Here is a 23,373-nt window from a genome sequence, read left to right as displayed (position 1 = left end):
CCATGTTGCTAATGCTTGGTAAAGTGAAAACTAGTGTAATAAACATGTAACTGTAATTAATATCAGTAGAATTTATTTTCAGATGGGTGGACACTCTAAATCTATAAAGAGAGAGCACCTCTCTGTTTAGATTTAGAGTGTTTCATCCTGAACTGGCAAATAATGGATTAATTCAGATACAGTATAAATTCTAAGTTAATTTGGGGGCATTTTTTGCCTTTACCGACAGTCGAAAGACAGGAAAGTCTGGGAGGGAGAAAGAGGGGACGACATGCAGTAAAGAGCCATGGTTCAGAGTCAAACCAAAAGCCTTCATGGTATGCACTGCCACCAGAGCCTCCTAAGATGTTATCAACTGAAGCTTTGTGGTTTCCTCTGATGCTGTTTTCTGTCTTCACCGCTCATCCCCTCAGACAGCTGTGGAGGCTCCGTGCAGCAGTATTTGTCCATATAATGGTTGTCAATGGATACCAACTTTCTTCGTCCAAAAAGACACACCAAAAAACATCCAAATAACTCCCCCCCCCCCCCCCCCCCCCCCCGTAACTCAGAGAAGCCACGGAGGACTCTGAAAATTCGGAGGACTCTGAAAATTCTCACAGCTCTTAGTCAACATGAGGGTGAGTAGATAATGAGTGAAATTTGAATTTTGGGTGAACTATCCCTTTAAGAGTCCTTTTTCTGCTGTCAAAAAGAGAAATTAGTTTTTTTTTCTCTTTCCAGTTTCCTCCTCAGCTCGTCCCTCTTCACGCTGCCTCTGTGGCCGTGCTGGATCTCTGCATTCTAATGAGTTAAAGATCTGACATTATTTATACTCATCCTCCAAATATTGGCAGCAGATCAACCAAACATAAGGCTGTGACAAGTAGCTGACATGTTTGAAGCTGTTTGAGGAGATTGTTTGTGCTGCTCTAGTCACAAAAACCATGATGGAGAGAAAAATGAGGGGGGAAATCCACCTGTCCCACTGCAGCTCTGATGTCCAGTAGCCTAACCCTCAGGGATGCTCATCATAATCCAAGAAAAGCTATAAAATGCAGACAATGTAGTGGTCAAATACATATTAATTGTGCACTTTTGCATAGCAACTGTGTGGTTTTATTCAATTTCATCATAATTGTTACCATATAGAAAATATAGTCACACTTGAAACATTTCAATGGCCAGTCAAAACAGACACATCATGCAGACACAATATAGACTGATATAGTAAATGTGAGGTTAGCTCCATAAAAACACAGAGGAGAAGATAACTTTAACATTATTGCTAAAATGTAGAGTTCCCATAATGAGTCGCTCTTATCGTAGTGTAACTGTGAGTACAGAAAGTGTGTGATTCTCTATTATTCCATTTGTTTTCATGTGTCTGCTCATTCAGTCTCTCATGTGTGTCGTCCATGCAACAGAGAAATAATCATTTGTATAAGTGAAGAAGGGTGTTCAAACTGCTTTTGCTTGTCTTTCTTTCTGCATCTGTTCTTACTGTTATTAATCAGTCATAAGATTAAAACACCAGAATCCACCTTCACTTATGATACGTATATACATAAAAAATAAATATATCTAAAACTCCTTTCCACATGACAGTCGAGTCTTTCTGCCCAGCCCCTTCACTGACATAATAAGAGAAGCTGGTTGGGGTAGTTATTGATCCTCGGGTCACTGCTCTGTTGGCCGACAAACACCTCCCACTCTGTCCGGGGGCTGAAGAACTGCACCACAGAGAAGCTGCAAGCAGGCTGGACATCATCTCCTGCCTGAGTCCAGCAGGCCTTAGATCACATTATCAAACATGTGCATGGACTGCATGATGTTTTCATCCTGGACACGAGGAACAAAAAGGAACAAATTGAGATAAATTTCAAAAGCTGTGCATGGAAGTGTTTCCATTAACCCTCCTGCTGTCCTCCTGGGTCAAGGAAGGAAGGAAGTTAGGAAGGAAGGACAAAGGGAAAGAAGGAAGGATAAAGGGATAGAAGGAAGGACAACAACGAGAGGAAAGAAGGAAGGGAAAAAGGAAGGAAAGATAGATGGAGGGAGGGAACAGATTTGGTCAAAAAAGAAGGAAGAAGTAAGGACGAAGGGAAGTATGTGTGTGAATGGCACTTATAGTGTGTAACTGCTGCTACTGTAGTCTCCAATGTCTTGGTCCACCCCAGGCGGCGGGTGCGGGCCATCACATTCTGGATCCATCCATCTAGACTTGCACTTTACCTATTTAAACTTGCACTTGCACTTAAGAAACTGGCACTTTACACCAGATCACATGCATGTTATGTATAGGTATGAATGTGTATATGATTGTGAACCACTGTATAATTCTTGTGCATTTCTGTCTGTTTGTGTGTTCTACCTGCCAAGGGACTACGGATGCAAATTAGCAAGTTGCTAACTCTGACGCATTTACATTTGTGCACATGTACGAATGTTCATTAATGTGTATTGTCCCTTTTAAATAAATAAATAAAATAAAAAATAAAAAAGGGAGGGAGGGAGGCAAAAAGGATTGTGGAAAGAAGGAAGGGAAAGGGGAAGGAAATAAAGATGGAGGGAGGGAACAGACGGTCAACTGGATCAAAAGAGGAAGGAAGAAGAAGTAAGGACGAAGGGAAGGAAGGAAAGAAGCAAGGGAAAAAGGATTGTGGAAAGAAGGAAGGATGGAGGAAGTGAACAGATTGGGTCAATTTGACCCAGAAGGACAACAGGAGGGTTTAATTACACTTTTAAATGTAGAACTCAAATGTTTCCAATGACCTTTTGGCATGTCTCCAGGAACTCCTCAATGGTGACCACTCCATCATTGTTCCTGTCCATTTTCTGCAAAAATGCAACAGATAAGGAACTGATGTTTCAGAGGGAAACGTCGAAGGCATTTATAAAGCTGGTTCTTATGTGTTTTTTTGAATCCTACATTGTTTACTCTCATGTTTCTTTACTGACAGCTATAGGAGATACAAAGCATTTGGGAACCTGCCTCTGAAATATTACTCAGTTGTTCTAGTGGCTAAAGCAAATGTTAGTTGCAAAATATTGAAACTAATGTGTGTGTGCATGGATCATCTCTTGTTTCTTATTAAATTCTATGAATCCCTTTGCGTGTGGAGCTGAGAGATGTGCAGAGCATTGGTTTGCTCATTTGTGAGTTTCACCTGGAAGAAGCTGTCAACATGATCCTTGGGAGCGCTGTCCTTCATGCTGGGGTAGGTGTATTTCCCCATCATGTCATAGATGGAGTTCATAATGTCTGTCATCTCCTGGACAACAGGACAAAAAGAGCTCATTACTGCCTTGTTGTTGTACGGCTCTGAGAACAAGCCAGGCTGCAGAAAATATGGTCACAATCTCCTCTTCCTCTGCTATTACCAGCTTTAAATGTGCATGTTCTGTGTTGTGTGTCTCATGGATTGTAATTTGTGCCTCTGTGTGTCTGTCTTCAGGACCAAAAATGTTTGTAAACTTTGGGAGCATCATTCTACAGTGTGGCGAGTCCTCTTCTTCTTTTTGTTGTTCACCTCCCTGGACTCAGCACCTGGTTACACTCTGGATGTGCGTGAGCCTTTTTTGGTCATCCACCAGGAAGATTAGATGAGTAATCTCAAGGGGCTATGCTCTAATATACAATTTCAAATTTCAAAATTCATGATGTGATGACGAGGCTTTGACTTTGACCATTTAGATGTCAAATGTTACCATTTCATAATTTCATCATATTAAATATTTGTGTTGAACTGCATCATGATTAATATAAGAGTTTGTGGGTTCTGATTAAAACAGTGACAGAGGTCACAGTGACAGTACTGTGTTGGGGAAACACCTACAGAAGCAACCTACAGCCAATATACAATATGCAAAAGAGAGCAATAAGAATAGTGAACAAAGCAGGTTATTATGATCACACCAATGCAATGTTCATAAAATCACAGACACTGAAATTTTGGGATCTAGTAGAATTCAAAACCGCACAAATTCTGTATAAGGCACATCATAAATTACTTCCTGGCCATATACAAAAAAACTTTAGTGATAGAGAAGGGGGATATGATCTAAGAGGGAGATGGAATTTTAAACAACCAATTGAACAATTGGTTGTTTAAAATTGGTTGTTTAAAATTCCATCTCCCTCTTAAATCTACTCTGAAAAGCATGTGTGTATCTGTCTGTGGGGTGAAGCTGTGGAACAAGTTAACTGATGAGATCAAAACAAACAAGTAAAAATCTGGTGCAATTTAAAAATAAGTTTAAAATGTTCATTTTGGAAAGATATAGTCTTGAAGGTGGGGAATGATTTAAAGCAGAAGTAAGTGATATATTTGTGTTAATATAAGTCTTAAATAGTTCTATCTTCCGACAGCAATCACTTACATAGAGTGTTTGGACCGAAACACGGGTCTGTCAGTCATTCTGCTCTGCTCTGAGCCGAGGAGAAAACTTTTCTCATATCCTACAGTTTTTATCCAATGAGGAGAGAGAACGGCATGCAGGGCTGTGTGTGCAGCCAAGGGACGCCGTGAATGTGGTGACGTAGGGACGAGGACTGTTATGGTGCGTTCAAGGCAACTCGTAACTCGTGTTTTTTCGTGTTACGAATGGCCGTTACAGTGACTTTCACAGGTAAAACAGGTCGGAAAAACACGAGTGGGTTGCCTGGAACGCTACAAAGTTGTAAGTTGTGACTTGAGGCTGTAATTCACGGTTTCAAAAGCCTGCCTGGAACGCAGCATTAGCCAAAACGACCGGATCGCTTACTTCTGCTTTAAATGTAGGTAGGAATGATTTGACAAATGTTAAATGTCTATTTTTTGCTTGGTATTTGCTGAGTATGTACATGTAGGTGTGTGTATATGTGTGTAGATGGCATGTATGCTTGTTTGTTTATAAGGTACTGTATAAACATATATTTACATGTATGGTGTAAAGGTTAGGGCATCTATAAGCTTGTAGCTTCAGCCCTGACCCTTTCGATCAGCCATGCAGCCCTGCTTTTAGAGGGATGTGTAACTTTTTTTTTTGTGGTTCTATTTATTTATTTATTTTTGCTGATCGAAACTCAAACTCAAACACAGCGATTCCCTTGGGATGTTACTGATGGAACTGTTACTAAAAACATGAGCTAACAACATAACACAGGGAAGTTGACACAAGCAGGAAGCGGTGTGAGCACCTCTCTGGTGATGCAGCCGTCCTTGTTGATATCGTACAGGTTGAAGGCCCAGTTGAGTTTATCAGTGACGGAGCCTCTCAAGATGATGGACAGACTGATGACAAAGTCCTAGAGCAGGGAGAGGGACATTTAAAGTGATGCAAACAGGATCTGGTAGGAGTCAGAAGGCAGACTGTATATTTCCTTGTGTATGCTACATTAGGGTTCCTGGCTGGATGATCATGTGTCACTGACTGGGATGGGAGTGTGCTTCTCACCTCAAAGTTGACCGCCCCGTTGTTTTGGGTGTCAAAGGCTTCAAACAGGAAGTGTGCATACATACTTGAATCTGAAAGAAGGATAAAACACAATCTGTTTGGACAAATTCATGTTTGGGACTTTATGGATTTGTAATTGTAAAAAAATATATATATGTGCATTGATTCATTATATCAAGAAAAAACTGTATGAAACTCAACACAAAAAGTTCAAACAACTAAAGCCAACACGTTTTCTCAAGAACTCTGGAAACTCTGAAAATTGTGCATAAACATAATTTAACAAGCTGCAAATTTTATGTCGATGAGTATGAACTGAAAAGGGTTTGTGTTGCAGTGGAATAAAACCCTGCAATCCATCAACCTATGTGGTGACTCACTGCATCTCTGTATCTCTCCACTGAAGTTGCTTTATAAAGAGCTTCAACTGGTTTGACACCAGCTTGAGAATTGTTGGAAAAAAATAAATGTTGGGGAGAAGAAAGGAAGTGAGTATGTGACTGACCTCCCTGAGGGAAGAACTGGGAGTAGATGTTTTTAAACGTCTCCTCATTCACCGCACCAGTGGGACACTCCTGTGCAAAACAAAACACTGTCATGTTAAGAACTATTATGGGCTGCAACTAACGAATATTTTCATTATCCATTAATCGATTAGTTGTTGGGTCAATAAAATGTTACAAAAATGTTGAAAAATGTCAATCAGTGTTTCTCAAACCACAAGATGACATCTTCAAATGTCTTGTTTTGTCCAAACCAAAGAGCTACTCAGTTTATTGTCATAAAGGAACAAAGAAAACGGAAATATTCACATTTAAGAAGCTGAAATCAGAGAATTTGGACTTTTTTTCTTAAAAAACAACTCAAACCGATTATTCGATTATCAAAATAGTTGGCGATTAAAGCAGAAGTAAGCGATCCGGTGGTTTTGGCTAACTTCTTGTCAGCCAATGGAGTTAGCAGTCCCCGCCCTCGTCCCTACGTCACCACATTCACGCGCATCCCTTGGCTGCACACACAGAGAGGACCGCCCCTTTATGCCATTCTCTCTCCTCATTGGATAAAGGTTGTAGGATACAAGGAAAGTTTTCTCCTCGGCTTACAGCAGAGCAGAGTGACTGACAGACCCGTGTTTCAGACCAAACACTCTATATAAGTGATTGCTGTCGGAAGATATAACTATATTAGACTTATATTAACACAAACATTCCGCTTACTTCTGCTTTAATTTAATAATCGGTTATTGTGCGATTAATCTATTAATTGTTGCAGCTCTATTAAGAACAATGAAACATACATATAAAATATATATTCACACACACACACACACACACACACACACACACACACACACACACACACACACACACACACACACACACACACACACACACACACACACACACACACACCAGTATTCAGATACAAATGGTTACACAAGAATCAGTTATTGATTGAAAGTGTTGACTAACACTTTTGAATCCTCGGTAAAGGACCTGCAGCTCTTTCTTGTTGAAGTTGGTCTGCTGCACCAGGCGGTCGATCCCCTCCGGTCTGTAACACACTGTTGACAGTTCACCATCGTCTGTTACACTTCCTGTACGGAGGGACAGAGACGTGACACAGTGAGTCCCCGACATAAAGGGTAAGTGCAAGAAAAAGTGTCAAAGATGAAGTCAATGTGTTCAAGGATCTAATGTTCAGTTCACATGAGGAGAATGTGAGTGATGACGGGGTGTGTGTCCTGACACCTTCATTGGTTGAAGGGCTGGAGCCAGAGCGACAGCAGGGCAGCAGTTTGAGGAAGCGCTGCTTTATGGTCTTTTTACAGGGTTTGGCTGGAGGATTGCCTGGAAACAACCAATCACAGCAGAGATTAGTGGTGCACAGAGTGGCCCAAATAGTGGACACCATGTAAAAACATGAGCCAAACTCCGCTCAAATACTTTGAATCACTTGTCAGAGTCAACTTGGCACACGGAAATTAGTTTGCTGACCCGGTTTTGAACTTGACCCATCAGATCAGAGGGAGAGCTTAGTGAGACAACATATGACAGGACGAGGCTGAGCTGAGACACAGAGGACATTGAAATGTCTGAGATTATTATGTTTCACTGTGGGAATACATTTTTAAGTGTTTCTGCATTTAACCAGCCGGCCTCTTGAGGAGATTCATTTAGTTTAATTTGTTGTTAGACCACAGGATTTAAAAATTAATCAGTTCAAGACAAGGAGACTCTTTTAGATTTTGTTTGTGAAACACTTTGGTGAAGACTGTTTGCTTCTAAATGAAATAAACTTGAAACTTGAATTGAGATGTGGTGGGAATGCTGAGTGTTTTCTGTGGGTGTGTCCACATCAATTTCTCCACTAAAATTCATGGGAATCTTTCCAGTAGTTGTTGATATGATTCAGACCATATGAGTTTCTGCTGAGCTGAGAAAGAAGCACTCATTAAACACAATCATAGTTCTCCATGGTCTGGAGTAAAATAAAGGACAGTAATGTCCTCTCTGGTCCACACCCGCTGTGTTTCAGGACTGTGTCCTCTGCTCTTACATCTTGAATCCAGAGTTTTGTTCTCTGGACACTGCAGCTGATAACTTGCTCCATGATGATCTTATGCTGGTTTACAGTCTGCAGGAAGACAGAAGCATGTAACAGCTCCAGCAGACGATAAACACACAGCTGTAACAGTAAGACACAAACCTCCTCCTCATCCTTGTCTGTTCCGCTCCTCTTTGGGTTTTGTTCTGATACTCAACAGAGATAGGCCGGTGACTGAATAGGTCAGATTTAGCTTTTGTGACATGGGTGATTTCTAGCAGCATGCATGCAAACCAGCTCCCCCAGAGAAGTTGAAATGCGGGAGGACAGAGAACATAGCACAATACAAGTCCCTCATAGAGATGTATTGTATATGAGTTATAACTAGAATATTAGAGCAGATACCTTTTACCACAATCTTACTCAGTAAGAAAAGTCACCAGAACATTGTGGGATCTTGCCCAGTCCCTGTCCCATCCATTGGGATCAGTCAGTTATTAGCTGCACAAAGCTGCAACATTTTTAATTAATGTTGGAAGTGAAATTTAACTTTTCGTCATTTAAAATCATTAAAAAGTAAAAACTGAGATTGGAGTTTCATATAACTTGTCTTGTGACTCACTTGATCTGAGCAATGAATGGACTTATTTCACTTCTCCAGCAGTATGTCTTTACTCTTATTGTCTTTCAGCTAGGCAAGGCAAGGCAATTTTATTTGTATAGCCCGTTTTTACAAACAGTTTGTCTCAAAGGGCTTTACATGGCATCACAACAACATCCTCTGCCCTTAGACCCTCACATTCACTGAGGAAAAACTCCATAGAAAAAATAACCGAGGGGGGATCCCTCACCCAGGACGGGCAGACATGCAATAGATGTTGTTACAGACAAAAAAAACAGTTTATAACAGAGAATGTGCATGGGAAACATGGAAATGTTTACGACAGCTGAAGAAGGGACCTTCTGGTAGGCAATGGAGGCAGGGAGAGCAGGCCAGCTTAATGGGAGGACTGGATGGCAGACTGGTTCATAGGAAGGGAGGGAAGGCCGAGAATGCATGTACAACAGCTGTTTCTTCAGACAGGGAGCATGTAATCCTGCTTTTCCCAGCTGGAGGAGCTTTTCCAGATGTCCATGCATCTGTCCTTCCACCAGAGGACAGTGTTGAACTACAGACACGGTACACTCAACTGTGCGAGGTCTCCAGTTTAGAGAGAAGATAAACACATAAACAGACAGGAAGTAACTGAAAAGAGACCACACCGGGCGGTCAGGTGGAGAAAACTGTTGGAAGATTTAACAGGAGTGATGATCACTTCAACTGTTACTGCTCTGCAGAGAGAAACCCCCATGACCCTGTCCTGGATTTCCAAGACAATCCAAAGAGTAGCAGAAACGAGGAAACACACTCACAGCCACTGGAAGCTAAAATATCTCACAGCTACAGTCATGGATGTGATAACAACACTGCTAGTCACCGAATGAGAATGTGACATTCATCTAATTTAAGGCGAGACACAGGCAAAAACACTGGTTTTTCATGCACTGATCAATTTTGGGTTATTTTTCTTCCGGAACATGTATTCTTTCAGAAAAGTCGAAAGAAATGGTAGAAAATCCACATTAAGGTGGTTATTTTACTTCATTTTGTCTCTTTTGTTGGTAGATTTCTCCTAAATTCACCAACAGTTAACATGCTACATACTGTGCCTGTTGTCTGAGCCATGTCATGTCAGGTATCATTGTACAGCTCTCTCTCTCCTGAATAATGATGTAGGCTCCAAAAATTGTTGTTTCCTCTGTATCTGCAACCAATCGTAAAAGTATGATTTGCATTAACAATCTATGGAATTTTACAGTCTTAAAAGGCCGTTTTCTCAAAAGGAGTTTTTCCTCAGACTTTGAGCCCGAAATCTCCACTTCAGCAGCACTTAGAGACACCAAACCTTCCAGTTTTATTCCTGTTCTGAAGGTTTTCACAGAGGGTATTGTTGATATATCATTCACAGCCTGATTTATACAACATTTTATTCCTAAAAACATGACCATTCATGACCATTCCTAAAAACATGACCCCCCCCCCCCCCCCCCCCCACACCACCACCACCATTCACCTGTAGTGTCTCCCCTTAAACAATAATGATGACTGCTACAGGTGCATTCACAACTGTACATTAGACTTGTACTAGACAGGGATGAAATGCGTTGGTCATGGGCATATCAACAGCAACTATAAATATTAGGCCTTATATTATATCATGGAGTTATATCATTGAGAAAATGAAATTCCTATCTGCTGAAGGTGTGTGTACAGCATCTATACACAAGAATAAATTGTTGCTCTTCACTTGACTGACTAGTGACTCTCATTCTTAAAAATCTTAAAGATCTGCTCAGAGCAAAGTCCCAGGGTGACACCTGTAGGTTTCTGGGAGTATTTGTCAGTGTATATTGACTGAATGCCAATCAAACCATCTACTATCAAACAGCAGCTGCACAACCATGGAAAAGCAAACAAAGCTTTCTAGTGATCTCACAGGCAAAAACAACACACCTCAGCCTTTTGTTGTCAGGGAATAAAACTGTATTTAAAAAAAAAAAAAGTAACAGGAGAACCACTTTTCAGAGAGATAGAGAGGAGAACTAAATCCTATACCAGCTGTTTTCCTTCTCTCTAGCTGTCACTTTTAGACTCGACAGAGGCGCAGGGCACCGATACTTCACTGACGTGTTTTCTAAGAGCAGCTGTTTGATGACACTTGTTCCCACAGAAATCCATCAAAAACAGACAGAGAGGTTGTTCTTGGAGGGACAGAGAGAGAGAGCAGCTTATAGACGTCTAGCTGGGCCGAGGTATTACATAAGATCAGACACACCAGCAGGACCGGGTGGAGAAACACAGGCTGCCGACTCTCAGCGTGTCAGGATTTAGTTCACACTGCTCCGCCATATTAAAGAGTGAGGACAAGAGACACGGTTATTTAATTAAACTCTCAACATGTATTTTCCTGTTTCCAGATGAACTAAGCAATAACATGAGTGGAAAATACATATTTTAACCGTCCGGCAGCATGAAATGAACAGTGCACATCTGCAGGGGTTGGGATGAGGTGTTGATGAATGAGACTGACTCAGGATCTGCTGAGATTCCCCCCAGCAGCCTGCTGTCCTCACTCCTCTGTGTGAATCAATGGGAACAAATGCAGCCCTCAGAGGCCGATCAATACGCCGGTCCCTGCTGTTACAGCCATGTTTAAAGACTCCGCTGCTGCTGGTGGTGAAGGTAAACTGTGCAGGGGGCCACTGGAGGAAACTACAGGATGACTGCAGGCCATTGAAACAGGCTTATGTATATAATTATTCACTAAGAACAAACCTCTTCAGAACATGTCGGTTGTTTCGGAGGGCAGTCGAGATATTTGATCATTTCAGAGCTCAGAGTGTGAAGTGTGTGAATCAATGGGCTGAGAAAAAGTTGAAGCACTTGAAAATATCGACCTGGAGGATATAACGAATCACAGAGGACGAAATGAAATCTTACAAAGTGGCAGCAAGCAACTCATATATTTTCAATAACAAGTGCCTTTCATTATTTATTTTTTTAACCTACTGTAATGTTTAAATTTTAAGACAAATTTCTCAACAGTTCCCAAAGATTTACAGAGAAAGTACAGCGATCTTCTGACAAACGCCTCCCAGCCCACATCTTGAAATAAAAAGATTAGAAGTGATGAAATAAATCTTTGTTTCTTTCCAATTTGTCACAAGAGATTTATCAGTCATAAAATAATTGGGAAGTAAAAAATATGTTTAAACTGGTGCTGTTTGTTATACGGTGACCTGGTTCACCCTCTGTGTGTGACTGGCAGGGTTTTGTGTTTACTCTGGGAGGTCATGGCAGCTTACAGAGGGAGGGCCATGCAGCGCTAAATGAATGTTTGTAAATTAATGTCGCTCATGGAAACAAGCCTCTGTACTTATCCTAATCCTTCAGAAGGACGTGGGTCAGATTATAGATGTCCATTTTATACAACCATGGACACACACACAAATATTTAACATTACACACTCCTCTTCATCTTGCTGACATCACACTCTGATTGTGGGACAGGTTTGCATCAGTGTCTTTCACCTCTGGCGTCCTCACACGGAGACAGACGTCAGCTCGTGAGTTACGCAGGATCAGCTTTGGTTTTTGTTACACAACACTGATTTTAATACAAGACAATTTCCATTTGGCACCTACAACATGAAACCTACTTAGGTTTGACTGGATTTTATTTTGAAATAAGCTATACAAATATATTACATAAATGTAATATTCATGTTCTCACCATGATGTTATGATGGATTTAGGGGGAAAAAAACATTGAGCACTGAATACAACTGTCACTTTAAACATATGAAGGTGTTACGATCTCTCCTGTGATGGATGCTGACTGTAACATCATATGTGTAACATTTAGTCTGACAGAAAAATCATGAATAAATTGTGAACAGTGGTGGAAAGTAGGCCTACACTGACTTGAGTGCAGAGGGCAATGTTGTTGCAAAATTTTCATTTTATTGACATAGAATTACATCTTTTTTTCTTTTCTTTTTTGCAATTTTATAGATTAAGCCACTCGGCATCATATAAAAAATGTATAGCCTCAACTTTACCAGCTGCAACATTAAAGTAATGCTTATACATACATAATGCATACACATGCATATATAATGTATGCATAGGCCTAGCTGTAATCCAATAACATCACATATGTGATTCTGAGATGGAAGTTTCTGCAAGAGCGTGTTAACTAATACCTTTGCACTCTTACTAATGCCTACTTCTTTGTAAGATGGTGAATGTATGACGCCTACTTGTAACAAGAGTTGCGTATGTACCTGCCTATACCTATACATCTCAGTGATGAACTCCAAATTCATAAAACCAATAGTCTTACACAAATAATTCTGGAAATGAACACATGAAATTTGCTTCCATGTTGAAAGTTGGACACCTGTTAGCGAAGCATAGAGGCTGGAGATGCTGTTTGCTTGACGTCCTTATGCTAAGCTAAGCTAACTGTCTGCTTGTGATACTTTTTTAAATGTCTTTATTTAACCTTTATTTTATGTAACCAGGTAAGTCAAATGAGAACCACTTCTCATTTACATGACGACCTGGGACAATGGCAATGTATAGTTTCAAATTCACCATGAAAATGGGAGTAGGCTGTAGCTATCAATCTTCTTGACAAGGCAGCGAATAAGTTCAAATAACACATTAATAATTGATAACACATTTATCTAAAAGCTGCTAATTGCTCCTTCATTTTAGGTCAAAACCATCACGGACAAGTTCCACTTAAATAAAAGTGTTTAAGTTTTATCAGAAAAATAGTTGAAGTATAAAATAAATATACTGGTTTGGTCCTTCTCACTGACCAACATGTGACATCATTGATACTGAAGCATCAGTGTGTTGCTCTTGCTAGAGGTGCAGCTACTTTGACCTATTTTATGTACAGTTGTATTTACAGGGACACAGATCAATGTGTCCCTGAGATATTGAGCATCAAAGTTCCAACTCCGCTTGTCTTTTGGTTGATAGAACCTTTGTATTTTATGAATAACTAATCAAAAAATGTTGAAAATTTAAAAATAACACCACACAGGCATTAACAGACCACTAATGGATGATATTATGCAAAAAACTAAATTTTGAAAAAAATGGAGATAGAACCTTATAATTCTAAGCTCACGTTTTGTTGAGATATTGGATCATTTGTACATTTATGGAGATGAAAGGGAGTGAGAAGAGGACACAAAAACATTGTTTTGTGGAGCTCAACAACTCCAATATTTGAACTGTGACAAACTTTTAAAAAATATATAAAATCTTTAAAAAAAAAAAAAAAAAATCAACTACAGCTTACAAATAAATGAGAAAAATAAATAAATACACAAGTGAAATGTAGGACACCTCAAAACTGTACTTATACAGTATGTGAGTAAATGTACTGCATGACTTCATGGATGAGCGACACCAGTGCAGCAGTCAGTCAGACTCATTGTAACGTGTGAACTGTAGTGTAGAATGTGATGACTTGGCAGTGATCCAGCATCTATAATGTATGAACACAGGTGTAAACAGGCGAGCTGCTGAACATATAGAAAAACATACATACAGCCTTTAGTTTAAATGTTTCAGATACAGCCGAAAAAGCCTTTCATTCAATTTGAACAAACTTTACTCACAAGCGTCAGTCGTCGGCTCCTTCATCAGCATGTGTGACATAACAGTTCATGTTTGTTTGACAGACACATTAGACCTGAACAGGCTGGAGCCTCTGGTTGTGGAGCAGCACCCCTCCGCTGTGCTTCACTCTTTAATAAAAGCTTTGTTTTCGTCTCTTGAACGTCCCCTAAAGCCTCTGTGTGCGCCGTGCACCTGTTCACTGTTTGTTTAACCTGCTGCTGAACGGGCACCACACTGGTGCCAGCAGCAACTATCAGCCATTAAATAACACTTCATCTGTCCATCCATCCACAGCATAAACATAACATATTAAAGGGGGTATTTATATATATACATAGTTCTTTTAAAAGAAAGGGCTATTTCTGGAAGTTGTCACAAAGATGACAAAAAATTAAAAAGTGTTTGTGTGTATGTACTAAAGAGGCAGAGCACTCAAGAGGAAAATAAAAAGCAGAAACACTGTGAGCCTCCCTGATCTAACTTGCTATCAACACACTGTGACAGGTATAATTTTAGATGACAAAAGACGAGCGAGACACTCATTTTTCTGGTTTTCTCTCCTCATCTCTTCAGGCCTATTCCTGCATTTATTTGATCTCTTCCCATGTTGATAACAGCAGAGGGATGAGCCATGAGTTTTTGTCTCATAGTCGTCAAACACATCAGCTTTAAAGGTCATTCATTAGTTCATTAGGGGCAGTTGCATAGGACTGATTGGATGAAAACAAACGTATAGCCAACATTTATAGAGTTTAGGATTAAGGCTGAGAAATGATGATGAAAACACATACAATCATCACTAAAGCTATTAATGTGCTATTTTGGGCTGCAGCTACTAGTGATTTTCATTATTCATCAAGTTTTTAAACAATTTTACAATCAATCAGTTCAATAAAAAGTGATATTTTGATTAAGAGCCCAAGTTCAAGTTCACCCCAAAATATTCAATTTTCTATCACAAAAAAGCAGAACATCGTAAACTATTTAAACAATTAATTTGTCCAAATCTGGGCTGCCCTGGGATCACATCCAGACTATAGAAAAACACTTTCGACATTATTTAACCATCAGTTTATTAATGGTCAGTCCCATCTCATGTTATTGTCATTTAAACATGCAGTCTTATGTAGCTTTATGTTTCTCCCCGCTCGGTCCCATTAAACTCATCTGGCAGGATGAGGGTCTGTTTGCACATATTCCTCTTTAAACCAGTTTGCAGGCTGAGACAGTGATGTGGAGTCACACTCTCACTCAGAAACAGCAAATAAACCTGCGTGCGCACACACACACACACACTGACAGTGACACTGAGTGAATATGACTGTTATCAGACCTCCACTTCATTATCCCTGCCATTTAAATTCTTATGTATCCACAGCAGGGAGATGTGAGCTTGTCTCCTTGTCTGAAACAGGACTGTGGTGTCTTATAAACCTCCTCCAGTCAACTCATTCACTGATCAACCAGCCAACAGCAGAACAACAGACAGGCTGGAAAAGCCAACACAACTTTCATCAATCAAGTGAAGCCAAGGTCAGCAGACAGCAGGAGCCTCCACCTACCTGTCAGAGGGTCGTAGGACCTGTCCAGCTCTCTGGAGTCTGACAAACTCTGCTCCTGACTCCTGGACTTCATCTTCACTCACTTCTCACCAGGATCTGTGTCTGTGCGTGCAGCAGCAGCTCATCTACGACTCCTGCGCCCTCATTCCCGTTCGCATGTCACTTTCTGTGCGAGCAGCATCAGTATGAGCGGAGCGGAGGGAGGAGAGTCCGAGCGGAGCGCGCGTCTCTCCTCGTGCGTTCTCCTGTGTCCCGTTCAGCATCGGCGCGCGCCCGCGTCCACAGACCCGGTCTCTGAGTCTGAGGGACTTCCTGCGGGGTCAGGTTCAGATGGGAAGGTGACTGACACACACGGACCGGAGCTGGTTGTTTCAACATCAGCTGTAACATCTGCATCTGTCCGTCCGAGCTGGGACAAGGAGAGAGAGAGAGAGCTGAGAGAGGACTGATGAAGCAAGAGAGGGAGTGGCAGACATGCAACAGACGGGCAGATGTGCGTGTGTGTGTGTGTGTGTGTGTGTGTACTTGTACAGCTACAGTAGATGTGAGGACATTTTGGGAAAGTGAGGACATTTTGACCGGTCCTCACTTTTTCAGGCTGTTTGAGGGTTAAGACCTTATAATAACTATGTTATTATAATTAGGTTTAAGTTAGGTTAAGAGTAATGGTTAAGGTTAGGCATTTGTTTTGGATGGTTAAGGTTAGGGTAAGGGGCTAGGAAAAACATTATGTCAATGAGTGTCCTCACAAAGATAGCCAAATGTGTGTGTGTGTGTGTGTGTGTGTGTGTGTGTGTGTGTGTGTGTGTGTGTGTGTGTGTGTGTGTGTGTGTGTGTGTGTGTGTGTGTGTGTGTGTGTGTGTGCATATCTGCTGATGCTGATGCTGATGCTGATGCTGATACTGATGGATGGTCTCACCTTGGCTCGGCTTTAGCTCGGTAGGAAGAAGTAATACCTGCGGATCAATACCTTGTCAGCCTCACGTCCTTGAGCTGGTTGAGCAGAGTTAATGGATGACTCACTCATTTTTCACAAAATGCAAGCAGCAAGGCCGTGATTAGGGGGGGAAAAATCATTTGAATAATATCTCCATATATATGGATGGAGGCAGAGAGTTGCGCGGGCTGGTTTATGGGATAAACTTAAATATCTCCGGTCAGAAACTTCTGTTTTAAGTTTTTGTTTTTGACATAATGCTTTTGGGAAATCATCAAGAGTCTAAGTGTGAAGCTTTTTGGCGTATGGGCTATATTTAATTCTTTATTTGAGAACATTTCGTCGTTCTACTTGCGTTTCAACTCTTTGTGATGTACAATTCTTTTGGATAGACATCAAGGATCAAAGAAACAATGGTCATCACTAAATCAACGCTTCATGCAGTCCGGATGTCAAAAACATCCCAAAGTCATGTCTTTGATGCTTTGAAGGGCTTCTCTAGCTCAGCAAGACTTTCTTCTTCCAGTTCAAGAGTTTCTTTGTGAAGAAAATGAGGTTCCCGGTCAAGGGGAATAACTGGGGGTAGGTCTTTCGCAAATTTCATGATGATTTCACAAAGTCACAAAGGTCAACCTCATGGATTCATTATAGAGCAAAAATCATTTGATGTTTTCCTTTATTGTTTGGGATCCATAAATGTATGTAGCACAATGTGTGTCTGTATTTCAGAAGACAGGTGAAAAGAAAGATGACACAGGTCAGTGCCAAGGGGGGAGTTGTGGGTTCTACAAGTGAAGACCACTTCCGTGTTCAAAAAGCTGCAGTTCTCCGGCGGCCACTGGGGGCTGGAACCAGAAGTGAGCAACTCTCCATTGACTCTCATGTTAAAATAGCCGACTTTACAGCTTAAAAAAACAGATTTACAGCCTGGTACATTTTATTTTTTTGGTCTCTACCGATAGTTTCCACCTCCGTGAACACTGTGTGTGTGTGGGGGGTGAATTTTTTTGTACCACAACCGTTTTAGTGTTGTTTAGGCTCCATAAATGGGGGCGTGGTTACGTTGAGTGACAGGTTCCCAGACAGTTACCGGCCGTTAATTGGTTGCTTCGAGTTCAGTAGGCGGGTTCTCGGCCGGCAAACCACCACTCCAAATATGGAAAGTAGACTCCCACAAACCAATGGGTGACGTCACGGGTGCTACGTCCATTCTTTTTACAGTCTATGGTCAGTGCAGACAGCAGCATTCATCCTCTGATGACCAAATATCGTCTGAGTCCACTGACAGATGAGTTTATATATCTGTTCGCACATATCTGGATAGACCCGTGATTTATAATTAACTTTGACATGTAAAAATGCTGGAGTGCCCCTTTAATCCCGGCTCAAACCCATATTTAAATCCTACTCAAATTATTACTATTCAGTGAATGTAACAAATCCCTTCAAAAAATGTTTACCGCACACCCAGGACTGATGAAAAATAAAAACCAGTCACTAAGAGTGTTATTATGCACTGACCTTCAAATGAAACCCTGTCACTGTCACGTGGGAGAAAAGATAAGTCATTTTACCATGAAAAGCTAAATAATGCTTGTTGGATATCAACGGTGCAGTGACGTTTCCTTACAGAGAAGCAGACGAGTGAGGGATTATTATGTCCCCCATCAAAAGACTGATGGGGAGGAGAGAATAAAAAAAAATCTATCACGACTGTTGAAATAGCAGGATAAGGAAAAAAGAAGAGAGGGCATGGAAAGAGGCCTGGTAGAGTACATTTAAAAAAAAGAAAGAAAAAAAAGAAAAGAAATCAAAGTGGGTGAAGCAACTCCATGACAGAAAAAGAAAAAAAAAACTCAAAGAAAAATAGAAGATTACAGAAGCAACACAGTGGAGAGGTATTTGAATATATTATGTGCCTTGGGACAGTTAAATCTCACAGTATTGATGGTGTTTATCTCCCACAGGGTTTTACAGAGAAGTTCAGCATCACTGCAGGCTGCAAAGTGGAGCTGACAGATAACCAATAATGAGCCCGGACTGACGCCTGAAGTTACACACAGCGTGGAGCGATGATGATACAGGTGACAAATAACACACACACAGAGATACAGTCCAAATATACACAGACAGGTGAGCTGGTACAGGCTGTTCAGAAGATAATTTTCAGTAAAAGACATAAGAAATAGTGTCAGGTGTCCTCAGGAGGTGTGTTCCTGCTTACGTTTCTCCTTGGAAAGAGGCGGCTCGAGTTGATTTAGTTTTTTCATATTTTCTGTACACACAGATACAGGCGAGGACACACAGATAACGAAATAAAGGGGTGAAGGGATGATGATGATGAGGAGGAGGAGGAGGAGGAGGAGTTAGGGAAGGAGGAGCAGGGGGGAGGAGGGGGTTCACCCGAGACAAAATAGGCAATCTCCCCTCAAATGAATATTTGATGAGAAGGTTGATATGCTTAAATGAAACGTTACAAATACACAGCAGCATTAATGGGCTTGTCACAGTAAAACACAGGCTTGGCTCTGTCTGAGCGTCTAAGCCGTCGTTAGCACACACACATGAATACACACATCGCACAGATTATATCAGGGAGTTAATGTGCTGCCTGATACACGCTATAGCCAACAAAATTAGAGGATTTAGAATAGATTCATGTCAGGGGATTTAAAGACACACACACACAGTGAGTCCACTTACCATGTCACCGTATTATTCCCAGGCTGTGCAAAGCCATTAGCATGTCTGAGACAGGGTTTTGGCACTAACATGATGTCTTGTGTGTCCATAAGAGACCATGGGTGTTTTTTTTCCAGCCCAAACACACACAGCTTTAATTAAATGAGTGAGATGGAGAAATACAAACACAAAGAGAGAAAAAGATGGAGGTAATTATGAATGTGTACAGCCCGACTGCTGCTGCCGTTAAGGAGCTGACGGGGGGAGGCATGAGGTGAGTCGTCGAGAAGGGTTTCTTGTTGCTGCATTTAAGGTATGAGGGTCAACTACTGGACGGTAAAACGTAAAGTGATAGTTCAAAATTTTGGCAAATTTGCTCATTACCATAATCCCTATAGTCTTAGCAGTAGGTTAATTACCTTTGATTGTCTGTGCAAGCTATTTTTAGAACGGCGGAGCAGATCCGTGAGCTGCTCAGAGCTACGCTACGGAGGCTAATGGGATTTCTTGGTTTCCCTCGTCAAACTCATCAAATACACAATCCAAACATAAGTTGTGACCTGCACATTCACCACGCTATGAGATAATAAAGGAACGTAGAGTTGTTTTCGAGGTAAATACATGCAAAACCGCTGATGCGCGTTTCTGTCGGAGGCAGTTTTTCGGCAAGTAGTCTCTGCATTCTGTTATTATCTCATAGCGTGGTGAATGTGCAGGTCACAACTTGTCCACCAGAGCGTTTTGGAGTTTTTGGATTGTGTATTTGATGAGTTTGATGAGGAAAACCAAGAAATCCCGTGAGCCTCCGTAGCGTAGCTCTGAGCAGCTCACGGCTCTGCTCCACCGTTCTAAAAATATCTTGCACCGACAATTAAAGGTAACAAACCTACTGCTATGACTATAGGAATTATAGCAATGGGCCAATAGTCAAACAGTGGTGGACTGGTCAGAAAAACTTGTTGGTTTTACACCCGAGAAACACACGTGTGCCGGTGTCTCCTTCAGACGCCTGTTGAACCAGGTCTCAGTGAGTTGGTGGGCACTGGGGTCCCAGGTGAGCTTTATGATTTTCTTTCTATCATCTTAAGTGATAACCTATTCTCAGGTGTATTGGGTTTATAGCTCATGTTAAACCATCTGATGCTCAGTAGTTCACTCACTGAAAATCAGTATTTCACTGTTTTTTTTTACCCTCTCTGCACTTCAAACAACTTCAAAGAAAAAACTAATTTCAGTCTATCAAATTTGCATACATATGGTCAATAAAGACCAGATTCTTTATTGACCATACGTATGCAAATTTAATGGACTAGGGGGGGAAAAATGATTCTGGACTGATTTTAGAGCAAAGTGCTGCATACTGTTTTCTCAAAGTAAGCCATGGAAGTTTGGCTTCAAACCCCTTTGCTGTCAGGGATTTGCAGGGACTGGACCCAAATGCAAACTCAGACACAGGGATGGTGGAGAAAACAAAAAAAGTTAGTTATTGACTACAAAGGAAATGAATTCACTGGGGGAACACAATACATGCAGACGCAGGCAGGAGAAAGGGACAGAAACACTGAGGAGTCACACAGGGCATCAACACAGGAGACGAACACAGACGATTCAACAAAAAGCAATGGGTATTAAACACCTAAGTAAAATACACAAGGGAGAAACAAGACACAGGTGACGCAAACAAACACAAGTGAGACATATGAGGAAATCACAGGCGGGAAAGGACAGGAAGACAAGACAGGAACTTCAAAATAAGACAGGAAGTAGAGACAAACCATGACACTTCCATGTTCATGTCACAGTGTACGGTGTAAATCCAATAGATTGCAACAGTGATAATGAAATGACAATGTGCATGATGATCTTTACAGTTTCATATTTTTAAGACAAAGAGCTGTCACAATTACCTGAAATGAAAACACCTCCTCAAGGTGTACTCAAACTGTATGCTGACGATCCACATTTATCCATCACTGAAAATCAGAGGCTTACTTTCATTTGAAAAATGTAAATCCACAAGGAATCTTCTTCACCTCCAAACATTTGTGAGCTTTTCTTGAGCTTTTTATTGTTTAAAAAGTCTCCTGAAATATGTTTCAGATCAATCACTTTCATTACTGATTTATCCAGAATCTGTCTTCCTCCCTCAGTGTCATTGCATATTATTGTCTCCTCACATTTTCACATTCTTCTCTCTTCCATTTCCTCCTCTTTATTTGCCTTTGTCTATCCATCTTTTTTTTTTTTTTAAACCTATCTCAGTTGATTGCCGTCATCCCATCCTTTCTCCATCCCCCTGTCAGAGCTAAGACTGCGTTTCCTCCATCAGAGAGAACAGGTTACTTGAAACAACTTCTGATGAACAAAAGATTGAGTTGGTGTTGTTTGTGTGCCTGAGGGTGCAGACCTCATTAGAAAGTAGCTGGAGGACAATGTTGATCAGAGATATTGGCTAATTACTTCTGCAACATTAGGGGGAGAGGGGGGAGGACAGGGGGACAGCAATGAGGGAGGACATGAGTAGAGAGGAAGAGGATGGTTTCTACATTCTCAGAGGGGAAATCACCTTATCAGCAACCATGTGCTGACACTGACAGTTACCATTTATTCACTTCTCACAGATAGATTTTGAAATTATTGATTCAAATATTTGGTCAAGGTGTACTTGCAGTATGAAAGGAGCAGAATACTGAGTGAACTCATCCCTCAACAGTTTTCCCTCCAATCGTCCAGGCTGGACTTCTTGACTTTAACAGACTTTATTTTTTTTAAAAAAGAAAGAAAAGAAACTGAGCCCACTACATTCCATGTTATTTTCACATAGTAAACATTATAATAATGTGAATTAAATTTGAAGTCTAGTAGGAAGAGATCACCATGAATATGTTTTGTTCTCTCTTCTCACCCAAATAAATAAAAATGTATAGTAATGAAAACCCTTTCTCACATAGAATCTCTTGTGATGGTTATGGATACAGTGGCTTGTTTTAAGACTGTCATCCTAGAAGGGTCTGTATGTACACGTTTTCACATGTCTCAATACACCTTCTGTTTGATGTTATACAAAACAGAGAATGACATCATCACAATCAATCACTAGTTACAAGTAAGAAAACTGAGTCAAGCACAGTCACCAAGCAGCCTGGGGAGCCCCTGAGCTCTAATGCAATGTTTCCTGTTTATCACTATATACACCAGTATATTGTACATTTTAACTTGTTGGGCGGTGACTTTAGGTTGTCAGCAGGCACTGAGAACAGCACACTATGTATCAGACTGATGGATGTACAAGACTACAGTATAAGTGAAAGGAGTTGAAGAAGACAGAGAGAATGATTATCAACTCTGCACTCCCTCTCTGCTCTACAGTGATTTAGCTGTTTGTTTTGGTTTATATGGCCCAATTTCACCGGTTCAGAGTTGGAGGTAGAGATCAAAGCAGAGCTCAAGACCAGACAATTGCTATTACTTCTGTTGAATGTATAAGCGTTAACATGTTTGTGATTCAAGATTGTTCACTGCTTCCAAATGGCCAGAAAATAATTAGATGCAAATTTGTGACACTTCAAAACTACAGTGAAAATAAGAAGTGTATTAATGGCACCGTGCAGCCAAATTCTTTAGACAAAGTACTGTATGCTTAGCTTTTTCAGTCAGCAAGTCATAACTCAGACTTCACACATTCTGACAGGGGACAAGAAGTAAAGTAATGATGAAGCTGAAAACATTTGTTATCAGTGACCATATTCTCTGAATGAAACATTCATCTGTCACTTGTGTGAGTGGGGATAAGAAATCAAGCCTCCAACTGACATCTCATGTATCAGATTCCACAATGTCAGCAGAGGACAGAGTGTGTGTGTGTGTGTTAACTGATGAGGACAGCTGTTGGTAAAATAAAACAAAATAAAATTTAAATGTCATAATCTTAGTTTTCTGGAAGCTCGTTGTCTAGAAAGTTAAGAAGGAAACATTACTAGAGT

General features: G+C 40.8%; 1 protein-coding gene across 1 annotated transcript; it reads right to left on the bottom strand.

The window, feature by feature from the left end:
- Window positions 1–1,773: 1,773 nt before the first annotated feature.
- Window positions 1,774–15,844, bottom strand: LOC310988719 (A-type potassium channel modulatory protein KCNIP2-like; the record flags this gene model as incomplete). Its single annotated transcript, XM_083975407.1, has 9 exons — window positions 1,774–1,821; window positions 2,755–2,817; window positions 3,150–3,254; window positions 5,162–5,269; window positions 5,419–5,489; window positions 5,924–5,993; window positions 6,891–7,015; window positions 7,170–7,268; window positions 15,772–15,844. The coding sequence occupies 9 exons, from the start codon at window positions 15,842–15,844 to the stop codon at window positions 1,774–1,776; spliced, it is 762 nt and encodes a 253-aa protein (XP_083831533.1).
- Between the last annotated feature and the right edge of the window lie 7,529 nt (window positions 15,845–23,373).

The sequence above is a fragment of the Trachurus trachurus genome (assembly GCF_905171665.1).
Source record: "Trachurus trachurus genome assembly, chromosome: 1".
Taxonomy (NCBI): domain Eukaryota; kingdom Metazoa; phylum Chordata; class Actinopteri; order Carangiformes; family Carangidae; genus Trachurus; species Trachurus trachurus.
Note: the sequence above shows the minus strand (reverse complement) of the source record. Positions and strands in the feature narration are given on the sequence as shown.